The sequence below is a fragment of the Bos mutus genome, chromosome 25 (genome assembly GCF_027580195.1).
Source record: "Bos mutus isolate GX-2022 chromosome 25, NWIPB_WYAK_1.1, whole genome shotgun sequence".
NCBI classification, from domain to species: Eukaryota; Metazoa; Chordata; class Mammalia; order Artiodactyla; family Bovidae; genus Bos; species Bos mutus.
In genome coordinates this window covers 22,684,726-22,710,710 of record NC_091641.1, presented here as the reverse complement: position 1 = coordinate 22,710,710, position 25,985 = coordinate 22,684,726, and the positions used below count along the sequence as shown (strand labels likewise).

General features: G+C 35.8%; 1 protein-coding gene across 1 annotated transcript in view; it reads left to right on the top strand.

Moving 5' to 3' along the window:
* LOC102264932 (phospholipid-transporting ATPase ABCA3) overlaps nucleotides 1-25,985 on the top strand; it is a 214,901-nt gene that overhangs the window by 142,018 nt on the left and 46,898 nt on the right. Inside the window, exons 16-19 of the mRNA XM_070362575.1 lie at nucleotides 1,672-1,924; nucleotides 2,153-2,357; nucleotides 9,162-9,384; nucleotides 12,597-12,605. Of these exons, the coding sequence (XP_070218676.1) occupies nucleotides 1,672-1,924; nucleotides 2,153-2,357; nucleotides 9,162-9,384; nucleotides 12,597-12,605 (690 nt within the window). The remainder of the gene's footprint in view (nucleotides 1-1,671; nucleotides 1,925-2,152; nucleotides 2,358-9,161; nucleotides 9,385-12,596; nucleotides 12,606-25,985) is intronic.

The following is a 25,985-nucleotide window of genomic DNA, read 5'->3' as shown; positions in this document are numbered from 1 at the left end:
TTAATTAAATATAGTTGATTTACAATATTGTGTTAGGTTCAGGTGTATAGCAAAGTGATTCTTTTCTGTTATAGGTTATTGCATGATAGTGGATATATTTTTCTGTGCCATATCTTTGTTTCTTGTTTATTTAATATTTCATAGTGTGTATCTCTTAATCACATACTCCTAGTTTATTCCTCCCCCTTTCTTCTTTGGTAGCCATAGGTTTTTTTTGTTTGTTTGTTTTTTCCTATGTGTCTGTTTCTGTTTTGCAAGTTCATTTGTAGTATTTTTTAGATTTTGTATATAAGTGATATCATAGTATTTACTTTTGTCTGACTTCATTTAGTATGATAATCACTAGGTCCACCCATGTTACTGTAAATGGCATTATTTCATTCTTTTTATGGCTGAATGATAAAGGATTAATATTCTTTATCCATTTATTTGTTGATGGACACTTAGGTTTCTTCTGTGCCTTGGCTATTAAAAATAACACTGCTATTTACATTCAGTTCAGTTCAGTTCAGCCGCTCAGCCATGTCCGACTCTTTGCAACCCCATGAACCACAGCAAGCCAGGCCTCCCTGTCCATCACCAACTCCCAGAGTCCACCCAAATCCATGTCCTTCGAGTCGATGATGCCATCCAACCATCTCATCCTCTATCGTCCCCTTCTCCTCCTGCCCTCAATCTTTCACAGCATCAGGGTCTTTTCCAATGAGTCAGCTCTTCTCATCAGGTGGCTAAAGTATTGGAGTTGCAGCATCAACATCAGTCCTTCCAATGAACACCCAGGGCTGATCTCCTTTAGGATGGACTGGTTGGATCTCCTTGCAGTCCAAGGGACTCTCATGAGTCTTCTCCAACACCACAGTTCAAAGCCACCAATTCTTCCGTGCTCAGCTTTCTTTATAGTCCAACTCTCACATCCATACATGACTACTGAAAAAAAACATAGCCTTGACTAGATGGACCTTTGTGGACAAAGTAATGTCTCTGCTTTTTAATATGTTGTCTAAGTTGGTCATAACTTTCCTTCCAAGGAGTAAGCATCTTTTAATTTCATGGCTGCAACCACCATCTGCAGTGATTTTGGAGCCCCCCAAAATAAAGTCTGACACTGTTTCCACTGTTTCCCCATCTATCTGCCATGAAGTGATGGGACCGGATGCCATGGTCTTAGTTTTCCAAACATTGGGTGCATTTATCTTTTTAAAATAGAGTTTTCATCTTTTCTGAATATATGCCTAGAAATGGAATTGCTGGATCATATGGCAACTCTATTTTTAATTTTTAAAGGAACTTTCTTACTATATTCCATAATGGCTACATCAATCTACTTATACCCTCTTCAGCATTTATTGGAGAAGAAAATGGCAACCCACTCCAGGATTCTTGCCTGGAGAATCCCATGGACAGTGGAGCCTTACAGGCTATAGTCCAGGGGGTCACAAAGAGTTGGACACAACTTAGTGATTAAACCACCACCTCCAGCATTTACTATTTGTAAACTTTTTGAAGAATAAAATTCTTAAGTTAAATGGTCAAAGCTTGTCAGAGCTATTGTGGGAATGGGAAAAAAAATATTAGGCAAATAAAATTATTTGGTTCGCCCTCTCTAAAATCCATAGTTAATGATCTGTATTGCGTGCTGAACCCATGATCAGTATTATGTTCTCATTCCAGGTGATCTGAAGACCTATTTGGTGGATAGTCAAAAATGTATTTACTCATGCATTATTGCATTTTCCATTGAGGTTAATGGAAATGAAAATACAGTTAACTTTTGGTTCAACGATGAGGCATACCATTCATCACCATTATCTCTGGCTGTATTAGACAATGTCATTTTTATGTCACTTTCTGGCCCTGATGCTTCCATTACAGTCATCAACAAACCTCAGCCTGTACGTTCTGCTTCTAGTGGACCTAAATATTCGTATGTATACTTTTTTCATTGAACTTAAACTTTAAGCTTTAAATAGATCCCTTCTTCCCTTTCCAACCATGTGTTTTGTTAAAAGTTAACTTTAAAAGTTAATTGAAATAGTGAAATAGCTGCTAATAATAAATATAATGTATAATAATAATTAAAGTTATTGTTAGAAATTAATGTTTCCCACTTTATTGCTTTACCAATGTGTCTGCTTTATTCATTCTTTTGTAGAATGATGACAGGAACACAAATAGCCTTAAATTTGTATTTTGGTGTGAGTATTCTTGTCAGTGGCTTTTGTCTCCTGACAGTGAATGAGAGAGTCACTAAAGCGAAGCACATTCAGTTTTTGAGTGGGGTGTATGCCCTTAATTTCTGGCTGTCTGCTCTGCTGTGGGACTTCCTCATCTTCTTCATTTCCTGTTGCTTACTATTGGTGAGTGTCAGACCAAGTATTTTAAGAGTTCATTCTCTGTTAAACACCAGAGGATTCTTATATGGCTAATATTAATTTAAATATACATCTCTCAAGAAAGATAAAAATTCTTTGGCTCATTATGTCAGAGAATCATTTGTGGAATGCATCTCATAGTGAAATTTTTCTATTTTCTATTACTTTTTAATAAAAGATTACTGTCTGCTGACACATAAAAATGTCTCTTGATCTGGCTTCTTATGTGCTTGCTCTTTCATATGTAGTCAGCCCAAAGCTTCTACAATTATTGAAGGATATAATATACACACTAGAAGACCAGTCCCATATTGAACAAAACAAATACTTTAAAATTATTTTCCTTCTGGTCCTGGTGTTTTCCCATCTTATTATCTGTTGTAATTATTTGTTATAAAAGAGATCCTTATGCTCAATTTTTACAGTTTCCCTCAAGAGATTTTTAAATTTTATGCCATCAACTGTTTAAATTTTATGTTTCTGTTTTTGAATATTTGAATGTGGAATAGATAATGAAGAGCTATTGAAACTTTTATTACTAAAAGCAAAATTAGGAGGATTTTTGGTCTGTTTATGCTTGTTGCTTTCATCTCTCTTTATACCTGGTGTCTTCTCCACAGCCAAATTTCTATCCTATGAGAAGGTCAATGAGCCACTGCTGTGAACGTTAAAACAAACCTGTTTGTTTCTTTTAAGAGAGATGTACTGGCTGTAGAGTTGGAATGCTATAACTTTTGGTTCTGAGGAAGAGCTAAGCTACTACACGTTAGAAAAGTCAAAGGATTAGAGGCTTAAGGTGGTATGGAAAGCTCCAGGGTAGAGAGGAAAGCCTGATGTTTTTCTCTTTGTTATATGCACTACTGTAGCCAAGGGGCTCAATGCTACCCTCCTCTCATGGTTTGCCAGATAGCCACTTACCAACTTTTTGAGGCTACTAGTAATTTTTGCTACTACATGAACTAACTGGGGGAGCTAATGCAGATATTACCTCATGCACCATAATTTCCCTTCTCCATTTGCTACCAATACTTACTCCTCACCCTATGCATACATTGCACAAATTCTAAAACTTTTTTATTTTAAAAAATTTCTGATTGCTTTAGCTACATTCCACAGCTATAATATATTATTTTATAAATCACTAATTTCCAAATATTTTCTAATTTCTAAAATACCTTTGAACTGTGAGGTTTTCTAGAAATGTATGATTTGATTTCTAGGCAGTTTGAAAATATATTCATAGCTTAATACCACTTTTATTGGAGATTATATGAATATTTTCAATCATTTGAAATATTTTGAATATATATATTGAATATATCATGAAATATATATTCATGATCCAGCATGTGATAAAATTTTATAAATATTTTATATGTATTTGATAAGAAAATATACTTGTGATTTCCAAAAGGGAAATTTTTTCCAAAGGTGTTATTTTTTTTCAGGCTAGCAATCTAGTTTGGTGCATTCTAAGAAGTTTGGGCTTATGACATCATCTTATTTTTTTCCTATTTAAATAATCTATTTTTGTTTCCTCTTTCTCCCTTTTTTTCTGCTCTCTGTTAACTTGTGTTAATGCTTCTTTTAGCAACTGCCTTAAAAATTAACACACACATTTGGTTAATTACAAGCTATTGCTTTTACCACTTCCCTAACAGTGGTAAGATCTTGTAGCCTTATCATTTCAATGACTCCCTCTGACTTTTTGCATTACTATAAGACATTTTCATTTCTACATACCCAAAAGGTATTATCACTTTTTATTCATAGAGTTTTTTTTATTGCTCTGCATTTTTATTCTGAAATTTTATATGACATCAGTTTTCTCTTCCTGAAGAATTTCTTATGATAGTTTCTTTAGGAAAGTTATGGTGACAAAAAAGCTTAGATTTTATTTGCATGGAAATTATTTCATTTTCTTTACCTTTTGAAGAATATTTTCCTGAATTTCCCCCTCTTATATTTTAGTACTATTCCAATGTCTCATGGCTTGCTTCCATCAGTTTTTAAGAAGTCAGTTTTTGTATTTTTACTATTACTACTCTTTGGAATGTAATATATCTTTTTTTCCCCACTGATTTTTTAAAAAATTTCTCATTTTTACTTAGACTTTTATCTTTATTACTATATTTATTGGTATACTGGGGTTTTTTTGGCATTTACCCTGTTTGGAGTGCTCAGAGCTTCCTGAATCAAAAGTTTGGTGAGAGTTAATTGTTTAAAATAACCTTACACAACCTCTGAGAAACAGTCTTAGACCTATAGCAGTTGCTCTTTAGGAGAATGCCCAAAAAATGAAAAGTCACATTCAAAATAGTAGGAAATTTTATTGCATTTTGACTGGCCCTTGACTCAGCCCCTTCCTCCTGCAGCATCATCTTGGTCTATTGGAGATGGCAATCCAGTTGCTAGTTATCTCCCTCAAAGTGAAGGAAGTAGAACTTAACTTTATTTACAACATTCTGACCTGTCTTGAGAATGTTAAAAGAATTGGTCTCTGTCTAGCCTAACTTGAATCTCAGATGGAAAGGGATGAAGGAGGGATGGATTGGGAGTTTGGAATTAGCAGATGCAGACTATTATATGTAGAATGGATAAACAACAAAGTCCTACTGTATAGCACAGGGAACTATATTCAATATCTTGTAATAAACCATAATGAAAAAGAATATTGAAAAGTACATATATTTATGTATAACTGAATTACCCTGCTGTATAGCAGAAATTAACACTGCATTGTAAATCAACTATATTTCAATTTTTTAAAAATATATTGGGATTTCCCTGGTGGTCCAGTGATTAAGAATCTGCCTTGCAATGCAAGGGATGCAGGTTCAATCCCTGGTTGGGGAACTAAGATCTCACATGTTGTGGAACAACTAAGTATGTGCTACAACTACTGAGCCCATGCACGACCAGAGAGTCTGTGCACCACAACCAAAGAATCTGCATGACACAACAGAGCCAAATAAATAATAAGTATTAAAAACTGTATAAATATGCTCAAAGACCTAAAGGAAAATACAAAGAACCAAAGAAAATTAGGAAAGTGATATATGAGCAAAATAAGAATAATAACAAACAGAAACTGTAATAATAAACCAAACAAATTCTGGAGCTAAAATATATAATAACTGGTTGAGAAAAACCCTGAAGGATTTCAACAGAAGGTTGAACAAGCAGGATAAAGAATTAGCAAGCTTTAAGAAAAATTAAATTACCAAGTCAAAAGAGCAGGAGGAAAAAATAATGGCAAAAAGTAAATCAGGCCTCAGAGAATTATGGAGTTCCATCAGCTGGATCAATTACACATTATGGGAGTCCCAGGGAGAAAAGAGAGAAAGAACAGGTGAAAAGATATTATTTAAAGAAATAATGTCTGAAAACTTCCCAAATTTGATGAAGGATATGAATCGAAAACCCCAAGAATCTCAAAAAATAGCATGTAAGAAATAACCAAACAAGACCCATACTGAGAAACATGATAATTACACTGCTGAAATTCAAAGACAAGGAGAGGATATTCCAAGTGAGAAGTAACTCCCTGTGTGTCCTGAATAATATTAATAAATAATATTACTAATCAGTTTCTTAATAAAGATTTTAGAGGTCAGAAAGCAGTGGAATGACCTATTGAAAATATTGAAAGAAAAAAGTGTCACTGAAGAATTCTATATCCAGCAAGCTGTTTTTCTAAAACAAGGAAGAAATTAAAACATTTTCAGATAAATGAAAGCTGAGGGACAACTAGGAACTCCAAGATCAAGGGTTCTGATTGATTTGTTTCCTAGTAAGAACTCTCTTCATGGCTTGCAGATGGCCACCTTCTCACTACGTCCATACATGGGAGGGAGGGAGAGAGCAGTCTTTCTTCTTCTAAGGACACTATCCCATCATGGAAGCCCCACACTCATGACCTCATCTAAATCTAATTACATCCCAAATACAATCACATTGGGACTTAGGGCTTAAAGATATAAGCTGGCAATATGAGGGGGGAGACATAGCGTTCATCCATAACACTGAATGAAATTTTGTTTGCCACTCCACTTTTCTACAAGTTTTAAAAGACAAATGTATAAAAATAGTTACAAATCCATATTAGTGGTTTACAATGTATAAAAATGTAAGTTGTAATATGAATAACAAAGAGTTGGAAGGAGTTGTATAGTAGTAGAACTTTTATATGTTATTAAAGTTAGGATGGTATCAATTCAAACTGGATTATTATAACTTTAGTATGTTATATGTAACTCATGATACAAAGGAAATAGCTATAGAATACACACAAAAGTAAAAGACAAGGGATTCAAAACATGTCAACAGAAGAAAACTGAATAAAAAAGAAGACAATAACAGAGAAACTGAGGGACAAAAATGAATTACTTAAAAAATAGCAAAAGTAAGCAAAAATAGCAAAAGTAAGCAAAATGACAAAAGTAAGCCTTTATCAGTAATTATTTTAAATTTAGATGGATTAAACTGCCCAATCAAAAAGTGCATATGAAAAATTGATTAAGATAAATGATTTAACTATATGTTGTCTAAAAAAGACTCATTTAGATCTAATGAATAAAAGAAAGAAAGAGCTGAAAGTGAAAAAGTGGGAAAAGATATTCTATGCAAATAGTAAACAAAAGGGACCTGAAGTAGGTATACCAATATCAGACAAAATAGGCTTTATGTTCAACAGTGTTGAAAGAAATAAAAAGGGTAGTGTCTAGTGATAAAAGGAGGAAATCACCCTAAATAGCTAAAACAATTTTGAAAAAGAAGAACAAAGTTGTAGTACTCACTCTTCCTAATTTCAAATCTTACTACAAAGCTACTATAATCAAAAGAATCTGGTACTAGTATATAAACCAATGGGACAGAAATAAAACCCAGAAGTAAACTCTTTCATATATGATCAAACGATTTCTGACAAGAGTTCCAAGACTATTCAATGGGTGCAGAAGAGCCTTGCAACAAATGATGGTGGGAAAACTGCATATTCGCATACAAAAGAATGAAATTGGATCCTTATCTTAAACTGTATACAAAACTTAAGTTCAAATGGATAAAGTTCTAAATGTAAGAGCTAATACTGTAAGATTTTTTAAAGAAAACAAAGGGGGAAAATTTTATAACATTGGATTGGCAGCGGTTTCTTGGATGTGATGGCAAAAGCACAAGCAGAAGAAAGAAAAAGATAAATTAATCGGACTTCATGAAAACTAAGAAAACACATAAATCAAAGGGCATTGTCAACAGAGTGAAAAGGCAATCCACAATATGGAAGAAAATATTTAACATTTTATACCTGCTAAGGAATTAATACCCAGACTATATAAGGAATTCCCCAAAATTAACAATAACTCCAACAAACCCAATTCAAAAATGAGCCAGAGCTTGCTTGAGTAGACATTTCTCCAAAGAAGGCCAATAAGAGCATGCAAAGATGCTTGACATCAGTAATCTTTAAGGGAATGCAAACCCAAAACAGTAATGAGATACTCCTTTGTACCTATTCAGATGACTACTATCACAAAGAGAAAATGACAAGTGTTAGGAAGGATGTGGAGAAACTACAACACTGTGCACTGATTGTGGGAATCTAAAATGGTAAAGTGAAGTGACGTTGCTCAGTCGTGTCCGACGCTTGAAGCTACTGTGGAAAACAGCTTGGCACTTCCTCAAAAAAATAAACAGCATTACCATATGAGTTAGCATTTCCACTAACAGTGGAATTCCAAAAGAATTGAAAGCAGGAATTTGAAAACATTTGTACATCATTGTTCATAGCAACATTATTCACAATAGCCAACTAGTAGAACCAACTCACATGTTCACTGATGAAAACATGGATAAATAAATATGATATACACATACAATGGAATATTACTCAATCTTTAAAAGTACTAAAATTATCGTACATGTGCAAGCAATTGAATTCATTCTATTTCACTTGAAAGTCTGCTCTGATAGAAACAAAGTTGTCATGTCCATAATACCCAAATATTTTCACTAATGTTATATTTGCTTTTTGTTGCTTTTTCTATTACCATTGAAAATTTGCTACCAATCACGTAGTAGATCTTATCAATATAACATTGCTGTTCACGTCTCAAATATCCTGTTATGTAATCATTTATAGTTCAAAATAGATAACCCTAGAATATTTGGCAAAACCACAATTAATAACTTACAAGATGCAGACCTCTGGAAACTTGTTTTCCTTAATAATTCTGTAGGTTCTCTCTTTCCTTACAGAATCCCCTTATAGATCCCCTATAACTTTGGACTTCCTTGTTTGCTTCTCAACTGAGTGGCTGAGATAGGAAGAGGAGGGTTAGGAATACAGTAGAGTCAAGAGGCAGAATCTAAAAATAGAGAATTGTGAAAAGTAGGTCCCTTAACATCACAGCTTACAGCTGCCAGAGTTAAAACCTTAACAAAAGTTTTCTTACTAGGAATATAACTTCTGGAAATATTGAGAGTGAGTTTGTTTGGGGTTGGGTGAAGAGGCAGAAAGAATATACTTTGATCTTGTTCAAGAACAAAATGAAACTATTCCAAGTAGATAAAAGCAAGTAGAAAGTAAAATAAAGGGGTCTTCTCACTGATTAGGAAAACATGGAAGTACCTCACAGCCATGATCACAGATCAAATTATTTGATTCATAAATAGCTCTGTATTCTAACAAAGAAAGATTTATCCTTCTCTGGGTTTATTGACTTGTGTTCTCATGTATTATATTGCATAGTTTTCTTCAGTTTGACTTTATTTCTGTATTCTGTGTCTCAGGTGGTGTTCACGTTCTCTGACTTGAAGATATTGGTCACAGGTTACCGCCTTCTGGACACATTGTTCATCTTCATGGTGTTTGGCTGGGCTGTCATTCCCTTCATGTACCTGATAAGTTTCCTGTTTTCTAGTCATACCAGTGCCTATGCCAAGCTCGTCATATTTAACTACTGTGCAGGGATTTTTGGTGCAGTAGCAGATGTAACTATATCCTCAATTCAGGGTAAGGACTTAAAACAATTTCCCCTTTTCCACAGGAATAGTTATGGAGGAATTGGCTTAAAGAATGGAACATTGCAAAGTTGTTTGCTTGGGGTTTCTGGGGAAGTTTTATGCTAGTGTTAATAACCATATTAAGTGTCACTAAAATTATACGAATTGTGTTGTGTACAATGCAAAACAAATTATGACACTGATATTTTTGCTAACCCAATCCTCTTCCTTCAGGCTTATTTTGAATGGCATTTGCAGAATATTTATCTCTTTATTTTCCTCTTGGTTTTGAGATTAAGGAGAAATTGACTGGACTGGCAAAGATATCAAATAGGAATTTCCTAGGAGATAGAATGTTGGCATGTCTTTATTAAATCACTCTACAAACATTATTGTGATCTGTTTTAAGTAATCCAGCTATCCTTGGATTTGCAGAGACTGAGAAGAATAAGCTTCCAATCCATTATTGACCTTAGATCATGCCCTCCCATGAAATAATTAATTCCCTGAGCTAGCTGAAGATCTATTATAATATTCATTGTACACTTATTCAAGGGGGAATATTAAGCCATATGAGAAATTATTGATTTCTGAATAGCAGACTAAGAAACATATAAGAGGATACTTAATCACATTGCTATTAATTAGTCTGTATTTGTTTGTATTGCTACTGTAGTAAGTTACTACAAAATTAGTGAATTGTGCAGATTTATTATCTTACAGCTTTTAAACAAATAAGTCTCATTGGGTAAAATCAAACTATCTGCAAGACTGCATCCACTTTGGGGAGGTTTAGGGGAGAATTTGTTTCCTTGCGTATTTGAGTTTTGGCAGAAATTCAGTTCCTTTATATTATAGTCCTGAAAAATGTTTTTTTTCTAAAATGGATATTTTTCCTTTATTAAGAAAAGAAGAGCTCACCAGTGAAAGATCTCATCTCACACTTGGAGTTTTCTTTGTGGGAAGTTTTGTTGTTAATTATAAATTTATTTTCTTCTTGAGACAGGGCTATTAAGATTTCTTATACCTCCTTGTGGAACTTTTGAGAGGTCATCTTTTTCGAAGAACTTTTGCATTTCATCTAAGTATCTAAAACTATTGGCATAAAGTTATTCATAACATTTCCTTATGATTCTTTAAGGTCTGTTTGTAAGTATTGATAACTGCTCATTCATTCCTAGTATTCTATATTCATTCACACTCTCCCACCCTTTCTGTCCTATCAATATTTGCCACTTTTTTTTGCCTTTTCAAAGTGTTGCCTTTGGTTTTATTAATGTTGTGTGTTTTTATGTCCTGCTTTATGAATTTCTGTTCTTATATTTATTTTCCTTTTTTTTCTGTTACCTTGGATTAAATTGGCTAGGCTTATTCTACCTTTGTAAGACCAATTATTACATGATTTTAAACCTCTTTTCTTTGGGATATATGAGCACTTAAAGCTATAAAGTTTCTTCTAGGTACTAATTTAGTTGTATCCCACACATTTAGATATGTTGTATTTTCAGTATCATTGCGTTAGGAATATTTTATAACTTTTCTTGTAATTTCTACTTTAACCAAATGTTCAATGGCTTTCTAGGATTTTTTGTGATCATTTTTTTAAAATTTATTTTGTACTAAAATTGATCTCAATTCATAGTTCAGTCTTTTAAATGTAATTATACTCTAGGACAACTTCTCTGCTTAATCACTATTGGTCTGAAGTACAGAAAATGTTCATGTCCCATTCAAGGCAGTTCTAAAAGCCCCTAAAATATTAGATTTTTATTAGAATACCCTGGTGAACTATCTCAGAGCTCTTACTCAGTATGCCTACATATGACATGTGACACAAAATGATTATAAAATATATACTAACCTGACTTCCTATAGTGATAAGGTGTACTCTAAGAAATATTTCTAGGATAGTTGGTTTAGCATGATTTCTATTCAGTTTCATAGTGCTATAACTTTATAGGGTCATTTGTTTTCTCAGGGACAATGACCTGCTTATTAATATTCTCTGAGGAGAGTTATACACAATTTAAAGAGTGCCAAAATGCAAAATAATATTCAGTCATTATAAATTCAGTATTCTGATACTCAAAGTCTTATTATACATTTGCTTAAAATGAGAGGAGATTAAGAGGTAGTCTTTGAGCAAAATAAGAAGAAATTATGGTGAACCAAACAAATTAAAATCATAATAAATGAAATGAAAAAAAATTCATGGGAAGGTTTCAAAACAGATTTAATCAGGCCAATTCTGTGAACTTGGAGACAGGACAATTGAGTCTAAGGAAAAGACAGAAAAAATAGTGAAGAAAAGTGAATAAAGTCTAAGGGATCGCTAGGACACCATTAGGGAGATTTTATATATATATAAATATATATATATATATATATATATATATATATATATATATATATATATTGTCCCAGAGGAGAAAAAAAGAGAAAAGGAGGCAAGAACAATATTTCAAGAAATAATAGTCAATAATATCCCAAATTTGATAAAAGACATGAATCTACAAACACAAGAAATTCAGCAGTCTCCATCTAGAATGAATTTAGAGATCCTCATGAAGACACATTGTAATCAGTCTAGAAAGACAAAAAGGGGGACCTTGAAAACATCATGAAAGAATTAACTCACCAAGTTCAAAGAGTTCTTGATAAAATTGTGGATTTCCCTTTAAAAACCATGGAAAACAGAAAATTGTGGAATTAAAAAAAAAAAACAAACAGAAACCTTATCTATCAAGAATTCCATATCCAGCAAATCTGTCCTTTAAAAATGTAGAGAAAATAAGAGCCTCCCAGATTTAAAAAAAAGGCAGGTAGGTACATTACCACTCAACTTGTATTACAAGAAGTGTTAAAAGGAGTCATTCTGGATGAAATAAAATTATGCTATAACATAACTTGAAGTTGTATGAAGAAATAAAGACCTTCAGTAAAGGTAACTAGGTAAAGAAATATGAAATCAAGATTATTCTATTTTTCTTTTGTAACTTTACACCTTGAGAAATGAGTAAAATAAGAGAAAACTAAAGCCAAAGGCAGCAGAAGGAAGAAAATAATAAAGATTAGAGATAAAAGAAACAGGGAAACTAAATGGAAATTCTTTGAAAAGAGCAACAAAATTTAAGAACTACAGCTAGATTGTCTAAGGAAAAAGAGAGAAGGAAATAACTACAATCAGAAATGAATGTGAGGAATTTACGTTTGATTTTCCAGAAATAAAAAGTTGTACAAGACAAAAATTAGATAACTGAGATGAAATGGAAAAATTCATAAGAGCACAAAAATAACCTAAACTGACTGAAGAAGAATTAGAAAATCTCAGTAGACCTCTAACAAATAAAAAGATTAAAAGAAGAATGAAAAATCTCACAACAAAAAGAAGCCCAGGATCAGATGGTTTAACTGGTAAGTTCTATCAAACTTTATAAGTAACATGAATTTTCCTAAAACTTTTTAAAAATAGAATATGAGAGAACAATTCCTAACTCATTTTATGAGGAAACCATTTTCCTATAGCAAAGGCAGATAAAGATATCACAAGAAAAAATAATTAGAAACAAATACCTTTTGTGAATATATGTGCAAAAGTCTCTGGCAAAGCAGTAGCAAACAAAACCAACAGCAATTTAAATGATTACACCATGACCAAGTGGAATTACACCAGAAATGCAAGGAAATTTCAACAAAACAAAATCAAATCATTCATTGACAAAATAATGGGGAAAAAATCCCACATGATCATCCCAACTGATTCATAAAAGACATTTGACAAAATTCAGTGTGCTTATATGGTAATACACCCAGATAATTATGATTTTCTCAGAATGACAAAGGGTATTTATGTAAAAACTACAGGTATACTCAATGGTAAAAGAGTGAAAGTTTTCCTTCTAAAATCATAAATAAGACAAGAATGCTCCCTTTCACCATGGCTATTCAATATTGAGTTGTAATTGTAGCCAGAGAAATTGGATGAGAAATAAAAATTTTAAAACATGTAAGTTGGAGAGAACTAAAACTGTCTCTTTTCACAGATAGAGTGATTTTTATAGGGAAAAGCCCAAAGAACCATCAAGATGGTTACTATAGCTAATCAAAAAACTAGCAAAATTTCAGATTACAGGATTAACACATAAAAATCAACTTTGTTTCTATACACCAGCAATAAAAAATTTGAAAATGAATTAAAGAAAGAAATTTCATTTGTAATAGCATCTGAAATAATTAAATACCTAGGAAAAATTCCAACCAAGGATATGAAAACTTGTGCTGAGAACTGTAAAACTTTGCTGGGAAAAATTAAACAAAACCTAAATAAATGGGAAAATATCTATCTTCATAGATTAGAAGACTTAACAATGTTAAGATAATACTACCTAAAACAGTCTACAGATTCAACACAAATTCTATACAATTCCAACATCCTTTTTCACAGAAATGAAAAAAATCCTAAAATTCATGTGAAATTAGAATGGGCTCAGGGCTTTCCTGGTGGTTCACATGGTAAAGAATCTGCCAGCAATGTTGGAGACCTGGGTTTAGTCCCTGAGTCAGGAAGATCCCCTAGAGAAGGCAACTCACTTCAATATTCTTGCCTGGAGAATCCCATGGACAGAGGAGCCTAACAGGCTACAGTCCATAGGGTCACAAAGAGTTGGACCCGACTGAAATGACTTAGCACACAAAATGAACAGAACAATGTAGAAAAACAATAAAGTTGGAATTCTATGTTTCTTGATGTTGAAGCTTTTTACAAAGTTACAGAGTATTTTGGGTCAAGATGGCAAAATAGGAGGATCTGGGGTTTGCCTCTATCCACAAATACATCAAGAATACATCTACAAGTGAAATAATTTGCACAGAGTACCTACTGAACATTATTAGAGAACCTCAGACACCTAATAACTGGGAAAGATCCCCTAATAACCTGGTAGGATGAAAAAGAGGAAAACAAGGTAAAGAGGAAATAGAATGGGACATGCACCCCTTGGGGTTGCTAAAGGAGATGGTGTTACTGCCCATAGGAAAGCCCCCTCACTAGTGGTAAGATCAGATGAAATAGAAGGGGAGATTCAGGGGCTACCAGAGGAAAGTGCAGCAGCAAGCCCATGTCAGACAGGTCAGAGTGAGACTCACTCAAATGGTATGTGCCACAGCCCTTCACGCCCCAGCCTGAGACAAGTATCCACTGGTGCTGGTGGGGAATGGATGCTGAAGCATGGAATTTGGAGAGCAGATGTAGGGAGAGGACTGCTGTTGGCTGCATAGAGACAGTCTGAGGGGATTGGAGTGAGGACCTATGCAGCTGGGAATGCTTCTGGAGGAAGGATAGACTGCCAAGGAAGCAAGGCACCACTGTTGAGTGGCACATGCAGAAAGGGCAGCCATTATGGCCTCTCTCCCCATACACCAGTCCCTGCCTCTGCAGGCACTGAGAGGGGCTCCTGCCAGAGTGAGCACATGCCCCAGGGGTTGCTACCATGTCACTCTTATGTTTGAGCAAGCCCCCATGCTCCAGTCCACCACCACCTCCTGCCAGACCCTGCCACTGTAGGCTGTAGAGGGGGCTCTGACCTAAGCAAGAAGACAAGTAAGCCTCAGTTAGTCACAGCCTTCATCACCCCCTCTCACCTGGGTGGGGAGCAGATGTTGGAGGGTGACCCACATGCAGAGATGTGACCAAAACCAAAGCTGAGCTCTTGGGGCTGTGTGACTTAAGGAAGCAGGATTAAAATCTCTCCATACAGCTGTGAAAGTCACAGATTAAACACCCATGATTGGTTTTTTAAATATAACACCTGTGGAACGTCTGAATGGAAAATGAGTGCTCTCACATCAGATATGGGTCTAGCTTTAGTAGTTGTGGTCTTTGTGGACACATACATGTGGGAGTTGGTCTAGGTCAGATTCTGAGCTGCCCCAAACAGCAGCAGTCCCCAAACTTTTGGGAAGCAGAGAACAGTATTGAGGAAGACAATGTTTTTGGGGTAGGGGAATGGTGCAGGCAGTAATACAAGTAATGGGGAGTTGAAGATGAAGCTTCACACACTCACCCACCTCTTACCTATATCTATGCATCCTGCTTCCTAACAGGTCACAGACTAGTAGTGGTCCATGGTCTAGACCTACAAAGAGGTCTTGGAGGGCCTCTTATGAGGGTAGAATTTGGCTGTGGCTTGCTCACCTGGCTCAAAATTGGGAAAGGAGTACATCAAGGCTGTATATTTTCACCCCGCTAATTCAACTTATATGCAGTTTATATCATGCAAAATGCCTGACTGGATGAAGCACAAGCTGGAATCAAGATTCCTGGAAGAAACATCAATAACCTCAGATATGCAGATGACACCACCCTTATGGCAGAAAGCAAAGAGGAACTAAAGAGCCTCTTGATGAAGGTGAAAAAGGAGAGTGAAAAGGCTGGCTTAAAACTCAACATTCAAAGAACTAAGTTTATGGCAACTGGTCCCATTACTTCATGGCAAATAGATGGACAAACAATGGAAACAGTTACAGGTTATTTTGTTCAGCTCCAAAATCACTGTGGATGGTGACTACAGCCATGAAATTAAAAGACACTTGCTCCTTGGAAGAAAAGCTATGACAAACCTAGACAGTGTATTAAAAAGTAGAGACATTACGTTGCCAACAAAGGTCCATATAGTCAAAGCTATCGTTTTTCCAGTACTCACATATGGATGTGAGAGTTGGACCATAAAGAAGGCCGAGCATTGAAAAATTGATACTTTTGAACTGTGGTGCTGGATAAAACTCTTGGGAGTCCCTTGAACAGCAAGGAGATCAAACCAGTCAATCCTAAAAGAAATCAACTCTGAATATTCCTTGGAAGGACTGACACTGAAGCTGAAGCGCCAATACTTTGGCCACTGATGTGAAGACCTGATTCATTGGAAAAGACCCTGATGCTAGGGAAGATTAAAAGGAAAGGAGAAAGGGATGACAGAAGATGAGATGGTTGGATTGCATCACCAATTCAATAGACCTGAATTTGAGCAAACTCTGAGAGATAGTGAAGGACAGGGAAGCCTGGTGTGTTGCAGTCCATGGGTGGCAAAGAGTCAGACATGACTGAGGGTCTGAACAACAACAACCCTTTGGGGGCAAGGGCATTGATAGCAGAGGCCCCAAGGAATGATCACTCTTGTTGTTATTGCTGTATTTATTTTTTACTTTTACTTATTTCTATTTTTTCATATATTTTGTGTTTCTATTTTATTTTGCTTTTTGTTCTGTTTCTGTCTTTTGTTTCTTTGTGTTTTGGGGTTTTTTTTTTTAGGTTTGTTTTTTCTGGGTTTTTGTTGTTGTTTGTTTGGATTTTGGTTTTTTGCTCTTGGTTTTATTCTGTTTTGGTCTCATGGTCTTTGTATGTTTGGTTGTTTTCTTGTTTCTTTGTGGTCTTTGTTTTTATTTGGTTTTATTTTTATTGCTTGTCTTGATTTATATTTGTTTCCTTTTGTTGGCTCAGTATGACTTGCAGGGTCTTGGTTACCCATTGAGGGGTTTAACCTGAGGCCTTGTGGTGAAGTGCAAAGTCCTGGCTGCAGGACCCACCAGGTAATTCATGCCTCTGGAGAGTATTGATTGGCATGACCTCTCTCAGAGGTCCTCATCTTGGCATCAAGATCTGGTTGCACCCAACTGTCGGCAAATTCCAGTGCCAGAACACCTAAGGCCAAACAACCAGCATAACAGGAACACAGCCCCACCTTCAGCATACAAGTTGACTAAAGTAGTACTAAGCTCACAAACACCCCAAACACATCCCCTGACATGGCCCTGCCCACCAGAGAATTAAGACCCAGCTCTACCTACCAGAAGGCATGCACTAGTTCCTTCCAACAGAAAGCCTACACAAACCCCTCGATTGCACTCACCCACTAGGGGGAGACAGTAGAAACTGGAGCAACTATGACCCCGCAGACTCCAGAAAAGAAGCAAAAAACACAGTAAGTTAGACAAAATGAGATGGCAAAGAAATACGTGGCAGACAAAGGAGCAATGTAAAAATCCGCAAGACCAACTAAATGAAAAGGAGCTAGGAAATCTACCTGAAAAATAATTCAGAATGATGATAGTAAATTTGATCCAAGATGTTGAAAATAGAATAGAGGCACAGATGGAGAAGATACAAGAAATGATTAACAAGGACCTAGAAAAGCTACAGAACTCCAATTTAAAAACAAACTGTGATGAACAATGCAATAACTAAGATACAAAATACTCTGAAAAGAATCAATTGAATAACTGGATCAGAAGAATGGATATGTGAGCTGACAAATAGAGTGGTGGAAATTACTGCATGGAACTAAACAAAGAAGAAAGAATATAAAGAAAAGAGGACAGTCTTAGAGACCTCTGGAATAATACTAAAAGCACAAACATTCAAACTATGGGGGTCTCAAAAGAAGAAGAGTAAGAGAAAGGAGCACACAGAATATTTGAAAAGATTATAGTCAAAAACTTGCCTGACATGGAAAAGAAAGTTAACACCCACCTCCAGGAAGCACAGAGAGTACCATACAGGATAAACCCAAGGAGAAACACACTGAGACACATATTAAACTAACAAAAATTAAATATAAAAAATTAAAATCAGCAAGGGAAAAGCAACAAATAACATACAAGGGAAGCCTCATAAGGTTATCAGCTGATACTTCAGCAGAAATTTTGCAGGCCAGAAGGGAATGGCAGGATATACCTAAAGTGATAAATGTGAAAAACTTAAAATCAAGAATATTCTACTTAGCAAGGCTTCTAGTAGATTTGGATTTGATGGAGAAATAAAAAACTTCATAGACAAGCAAAAGCGAAGAGAATTCGGCATCATCAAACCAGTTTTACAGCAAATGCTAAATGGACTTATCTAGGTAGAAAACATAAGTCAGTCAGTGAGTCAGTTCAGTCGCTCAGTCATGTCTGACTTTTTGCGACCCCGTGGGCTGCAGTGCACCAGCCTCCCTGTCCATCACCAACTCACAGAGTTTACTCAAACTCATGTCCATTGAGTTGGTGATGCCATCCAATCATCTCATCCTCTGTCATCCCCTTCTCCTCCTGCCTTCAATCTTTCCCAGCATCATGGTCTTTTCAAATGAGTCAGTTCTTCACACCAGATGGCCAAAGTATACTATTGGAATTTCAGCTTCAGCATCAGTCCTTCCAGTGAATATTCAGAACTGATTTCCTTTAGGATGGACTGGTCAGATCTCAGACCATGAACTCGTTATTGCCAAATTCAGACTTAAATTGAAGAAAGTAGGGAAAACCACTAGACCACTTAGGTATAACCTAAATCAAATCCCTTACAAATATACAGTGGAAGTGACAAATAGGTTCAAGGGATTCGATCTGATAGAGTGCCTGAAGAACTATGGACAGAAGTTTGTGACATTGTACAGGAGGCAGGGATCAAGACCATCCCTAAGAAAAAGAAATGTAAAAAGGCAAAATGATTGTCTAAGGAGGCCTTACAAATAGCTGTGAAAAGAAGAGAAGTGAAAGGCAAAGGAGAAAAAGAAAGATATACCCATTTGAATACAGAGTTCCAAAGAATAGCAAGGAGAGATAAGAAAGCCTTTCTCAGTGATCAGTGCAAAGAAATAGAGTAAAACAACAGAATGGGAAAGACTAGAGATCTCTTCAATAAAATTAGAGATATCAAGGGAACATTTCATGCAAAGATGGGCACAATAAAGGAAAACCTAAGAGAAGAACACAAATAGGAAGGTAAGAGAAAAGACCTACAAAAACAAACCCAAAACAATTGAGAAAATGGTAATAGGAACTTGCATATTGATAATTACCTTAAATGTGAATGAATTAAGTATCCCAACCAAATGACAGAGACTAGCTGAATGGATACAAAAGCAAAAGCTGTGTATATGCTGCCTAGAAGAGACCTACTTCAGTTTTAGGGACACATACAGACTGAAATTGAGGGGACAGGTAAAGATATTCCATGAAATTGGAAAAAAAAAAACAAAAACCTGGAGCAACATTACTCATATCAGACAAAAGAAACTTTGAGATAAAGACTGTTACCAGAGAAAAGGATTGACACTATATAATGAGCAAGGGAACACAAGAAGATACAGCAATTATAAATAAATATGCAGCTCACTGTTAAAGAATCTATCTGCCATGACAGGAGACACAGGTTCAATCCTTGGGTAGGGAAGATCCCCTAAAGAAGAAAATGGCAACCTGTTTCAGTATTCTTGCCTGGAAAATCCTATGGACAGAGGAGCCTGGCAGGTTATAGTCCATAGGGTTGCCAAAGAGTTGGATGTAACTTAGTAACTAAACACCAACAACAAATATACATTCATCCAACATAGGAGCATCTCACTATATAAGGCAAATGCTAACAGCTGTAAAAGGGAAAATCAACAGTAACACAATAATAGTGTGGCACTTTAACACCCCATTTATACTAATGGACAGATCATCCAGACAGAAATTTAATGAGGAGACACAAGCCTTCAGCTAAATATTAAACCAGATAGACTCATTAATATTAATAGGATATTCTATCTGTAAACAGAAGGATACACTTTCTTCTCAACTGCACAAGGAACAATATTCAGGATAAACCACATCTTGGGTCACAAATCAAGTGTAATAAATTTAAGAAAATTGAAGTCGTTTCAAGCATCTTTTTTGACTGCAATACATGAGATTAGAAATCAATTACAGGGGGAAAAATCTGTAAAAAACACAAACACATGAATAGAAAATAATATTTTACTAAATAATCAACGGATCACTGAAGAAATCAAAGAGGAAATAAAAAATATCTAGAGACAAATGACAACAAAAACACAGTTATCCAAATCCTTTGGGACACAACAAAAGCAGTTCTAAGAGGGAAGTGCATGGCAATACAACCTTATCAGAAAATAAGAAAAATCTCAAATAAATAACCTGAGCTTACATCTAAAGCAACTAGAGAAATAAGAATGTATAAAACCCCAAGTTAGCAGAAGGAAAGAAATCATAAAGATCTCAACAGAAATAAATGAAATAGAGATGATGAAAACAATAGTGAAGATCAATGAAAGTAAAAGCTGGTTCTTTGAAAAGATAAACAAAATTGAGAAACCTTTAGAAAGAAAAAAAGGGATAGGATTCAAATCAATGAAATTAGAAATGGAAAAGAAGCTACAAGAGATACCACAGAAATAACAAAGATCATAAGCGACTACTACCAGCAACTATATGACAATAAAGTGGACAACCTAGGATAAATGGGCAAATTCTTAGAAAGATACACCTTCTAAGATTGAACAAGGATGAAATAGAAAATATGAACAGATCAATAATAGGTATAGAAATTGAAAATGTGATTAAACTTCTTCCAACAAACGAAAGTAGACAAGATTGTTTCACAGGAGAATTAACACCTATCCTTTGAAGCTCTTTCAAAAAAATTGTATAGGAAGTAATATTAACAGGATCATTCTACAAGGCCAATACCACGATGAGACCAAAATCAGACAAAGATACTACAAAAAAGAATAGGCTAATATCACTGATAAATATAGATGAAAAATTTTTCAACAAAAAAGTAGCAAATAGAATCCAACAGCACATGAAAAGGATCATACACCATGATCAAGTGGACTTGATCTTAGGAATGCAAGTATTTTTTATTATATGCAAATGAATCAATGTGATACACCATATTAACAAATTGAAAAATAAAAAAAACACTCAATAGATGCAGAAAAAGCTTTTATCAAAATTCAAAGCTCATTAATGATAAAATCTCTCCAGGAAGTGGGTTTGGAGGGAACTTGCTGCTACTGCTAAGTCACTTCAGTCGTGTCCAACTCTGTGCAACCCCATAGATGGCAGCCCACCAGGCTCCCCCATCCCTGGGGTTCTCCAGGCAAGAACACTGGAGTGGGGTGCCATTGCCTTCTCCAATGCATGAAAGTGAAAAGTCAAAGTGAAGTCGCTTAGTTGTGTCCAACTCTTAGAGACCCCATGGACTGCCACCTAACAGGCTCCTCCGCCCATGGGATTTTCCAGACAAGAGTACTGGAGTGGGGTGCCATTGCCTTCTCCGTGGAGGGAACTTAGCTAAACATAATAAGGGATATACAGGACAAATGCACAGCAAACATCATTCCCCATGGTGAAAAACTGAAAGTATTTTCTCTAACATCAGGAATAAGACAAGGATGTTCACTCTCAGCACTATATTCAACATAGTACTGGAAGTCCTAGACAAGGCAATCAAAGAATAAAAATAAATAAAAGCAATACAAATTAGAAAAGGAGTACTTGTCTTTCTCTTTCTGACTTGCTTCACTCTGTATCCATGTTCATCCACCTCATTAGAACTGACTCAAATGTGTTCTCTTTTTATAGCTGAGTAACATTTCATTGTGTATATGTACCACAACTTCCTTATCCATTCATAAGCCAATGGACATCTAGGTTGCTTCCAAGTCCTAGCTATTGTAAATAGTGCTCTGATGAACATTGGGGTACATGTCTCTTTCAGTTCTGGTTTCCTCACATTGTATGCCCCACAGTGGGATTGCTAGGTTGTACGGAAGTTCCAAAGAATAGCAAGGAGAGATAAGAAAGCCTTCCTCAGTGATCAAATGAAAATAAAGAGAGGAAAACAACAGAATAGGAAAGAATAGAGATCTGTTCTTCAAGAAAATTAGAGATACCAAGGAAACATTTCATGCAAAGATGGGCACAATAAAGGACAGAAATGGTATGGACCTAACAGAAGCAGAAGATATTAAAAAGAGGTGGCAAGAATACACAGAAGAACTATACAAAAAAGATCTTCATGACCCAGATAACCACGATCGTATGATCACTCACCTAGAGCCAGACATCCTGGAATGGGAAGTCAAATGGGCCTTAGGAAACATCACTACGAACAAACCTAGTGGAGGTGATGGAATCCCAGCTGAGCTATTTCAAATCCTAAAAGATGATGCTGTTGAAGGGCTCCCCTCAATATGCCAGAAAATTTGGAAAACTTAGCAGTGGTCACAGGATTGGAAAAGGTCAGTTTTCATTCCAATCCCAAAGAAAATCAATACCAAAGAAAGTTCAAGCTCCTGCCCAATTGCATTCATCTCACAAGCTAGAAAAGTAATGCTCAAAATTCTCCAAGCCAGGCTTCAGCAGTATGTGAACTGAGAACTTCCAGATATTCAATCTGGATTTAGAAAAGGCAGAGAAACCAGAGATCAAATTGCCAACATCCATTGTTTCATCAAAAAAGCAAAAAAGTTCCAAAAAATATCTACATTGTTCTATTGACTAAGTCAAACCTTTGACTGTGTGGATCACAACAAACTGTGAAAAATCCTTAAAGGGATATGAAAACCAGACAACCTTACCTGCCTCCTGAGAAATCTGTATGCAGCTCAAGAAGCAATAATTAGAACTGGACATGGCTCAATGGACTGGTTCCAAGTTGAAAAGGAGTATGTCAAGGCTGTATATTGTCACTCTGCTTATATAACTTATATGCAGAGTACATGATGTGAAATGTCGAGCTGGATGAAGCACAAGCTGGAATCAAGATTGCCAGGAGAAATATCAATAACCTCAGATATACAGATGACACCACACTTATGGCAAAAAGTGAATAGGAACTAAAGAGCCTCCTGATGAAAATGAAAAAGGAGAGTGAAAAAACCAGCTTAAAACTCAACATTCAAAAAACTAAGATCATGGTATCCAGTCCTATCACTTCATGACAAATAGATGGGGTAACAATGGAAACAGTGACACACTTTAGTTTCTTGGCTCCAAAATCACTGCAGATGGTGACTGCAGCCATGAAATTAAAAGATGCTTGCTCCTTGAAAGAAAAGTTATGACCAACCTAGACAGCATATTAAAAAGCACAGATATTACTTTGCCAACAAAGATCCATCTAATCAAAGCTATGGTTTTCCAGTAGTCATGTATGGATGTGAGAGTTGGACCACAAAGAAAGCTGAGTGCCAAAGAATTGATGCTTTTGAACTGAGGTATTGGAGAACACTCTTGAGAGTCCCTTGGACTGCAAGGAGATCTAACCAATCAATCCTAAAGGAAATCAGTCCTGAATATTCACTGGAAGGACTGATGCTGAAGCCGAAACTCCATTACTTTGGCCACCTGATGCAAAGAAATGACTCATTGGAAAAAACCCTGATTCTGGGAAAGATTGAAGGCAGGAGGAGAAGGTGACGACAGAGGATGAGATAGTCGGATGGCATCACCGACTCGATGGATATGAGCTTGAGCAAGCTCCAGGCATTGGTGATGGACAGGGAATCCTGGTGTGCTGCAATCCATGGGATCACAAAGAGTCGGACACCACTGAGCAACTGAACTGAACTGATGGCAGTTCTATACCCAATTTTTAAAGGAATCTCCACACTGTTCTCCATAGTAGTTGTACCAATTTGCATTCCCACCAACAGTGTTAGAGGGTTCCCTTTTCTCCACACCCATTATAGCATTTGTAGACTTTTTGATTATGGCCATTCTAACTGGTGTGAGATGATACCTCATTGTGGTTTTCATTTGCATTTCCCTAATGGGTGATGTTGAGCATCTTTTTTGCCTGTATGTCTTCTTTGGAGAAATGTTTGTTTAGGTCTTCTGTTCACTTTTGATTGGATTTTTCATTTTTTCTATTGAGCTGCATGAGCTGCTTGTATATTTTGGAGATTAATTCTGTGTCAGTTGTTTCATTTGCCATTATTTTCTCCCATTCTGAGGGTTGTCTTTTCATTTTCACCTTCCTTATATTTTCCTTCATTGTGCAAAAGTTTTAAGTTTATTTAGGTCTCATTTGTTTATTTTTGTTTTTATTTCCATTAGTCTGACAGGTGGGTTTAGAGGATCTTGCTGTGATTTATGTCAGAGAATGTTCTGCCTGTGTTTTCCTCTAAGTGTTTTATAGTTTCTGGCCTTCCATTTTGATCTTTAATTCATTTTTATTTGTGTATGTGTGTGTGTGAATGGTATTAGAAAGTGTTCTAATTTCATTATTTTACATGTAGTTGACCAGTTTTCCCAACGCCACTAATACTGTATATTAACACATTATATGGAATTTAGAAACATGGTACCGATGATCCTACATGCAGGGCAGCAAAGGAGACATAAATGTAAAGAACAGGCTTTTGGACTCAGTGGGAGAAGGCAAGAATGGGATTATTTGAGAGAATAGCATTGAAACATGTATATTACCATATGTAAAACAGATGACCAGTGCAAGTTTGATGCATAAAGCAGGGCACCCAAAGCTGGTGCTCTGGGACAACCCAGGGGGTCAGGGTGGGAAAGGAGGTGGGAGCGGGGTTCAGGTTAGTGGGGGCACATGTATACTTGTGGCCAATTCATGTTGATGTATGGCCAAAACCATCACAATATTGTAAAGTAATTATCCTAACAATAACCCTGTGTACGAGACAGCAAAAGAGACACTGATGTATAGAACAGTCTTATGTGGGAGAGGGAGAGGGTGGGAAGATTTGGGAGAATGGCATTGAAACATGTAAAATATCATGTATGAAACGAGAAAAAAAATAAAATAAAATAAATAATTTTTTAAAAAAATAAGTAAAACTGTCACTGCAGATAACAGCATACTATACATAGAAAACCCTAAAGAGACCACCATGAAACTACTAGATCTTATCAATGAACTTGGTATATTTGCAGTATACAAAATTAATAAACATAAATCTCTTGTACTGCTATACACTAAAAATGAAAGACCAGAAAGAGAAATCAAGGAACCGATTCCATTTACCATAGCATCAAGAAGAATAGAACACCTGAATAAATAACTTACCTAAGGAGATAAAAGACCAGTATGCATAAAACTGTGACATTGATGAAAGAAATAAAAGATGACACAAACTGATGGGGAGATATGCCATGTTCTTGGATTGGAAGAACTAATATTGTGAATATAACTATAATACCCAAAGCAATCTGCAGATACAATACAATCCAATCCCTAGCATATTTCCAGGGGTGTTTGGCACAAAATAACTTAAAAATTTTTTACAATTTGTATGGAAAAACAAACAAACAGAAAAAAACCAAATAGCTAAAGCAACCCTGAGAAAGAAAAATGGAGCTGGAGGAATCACATCCCTTGACTTCAGACTGTACTGCAATGTTATGGTCATCAAAACAGCATGCTGGTTTGATCTCCTTGCTGTCCAAGAGATTCTCAAGAGTCTTCCTCAGCACCACAGTTCATAAGCATCAATTCTTTGGCACTCAGCCTTCTTTATGGTCCAACTCTAACACTGTACATGAATGCTGGGAAGACTATAGCTTTGACTATACAGACCTTTGACAGCAAAGCGGTGTCTCTGCTTTTTAATACACTGTCTACATTTGTCATAGTTTTTCTTCCAAAGAGCAAGCATCTTTTAATTTCATGGCTGCAGTCCGCCATCCACAGTGATTTTGGAGCCCAAGAAAATAAAATCTGTCACTATTTTCATTTTTTCCCCATCTATTTGCCATGAAGTGATGGGACTGGATGCCAATGATCTTAATTTTTTGAATGTTGGATTTTAAGCCAGC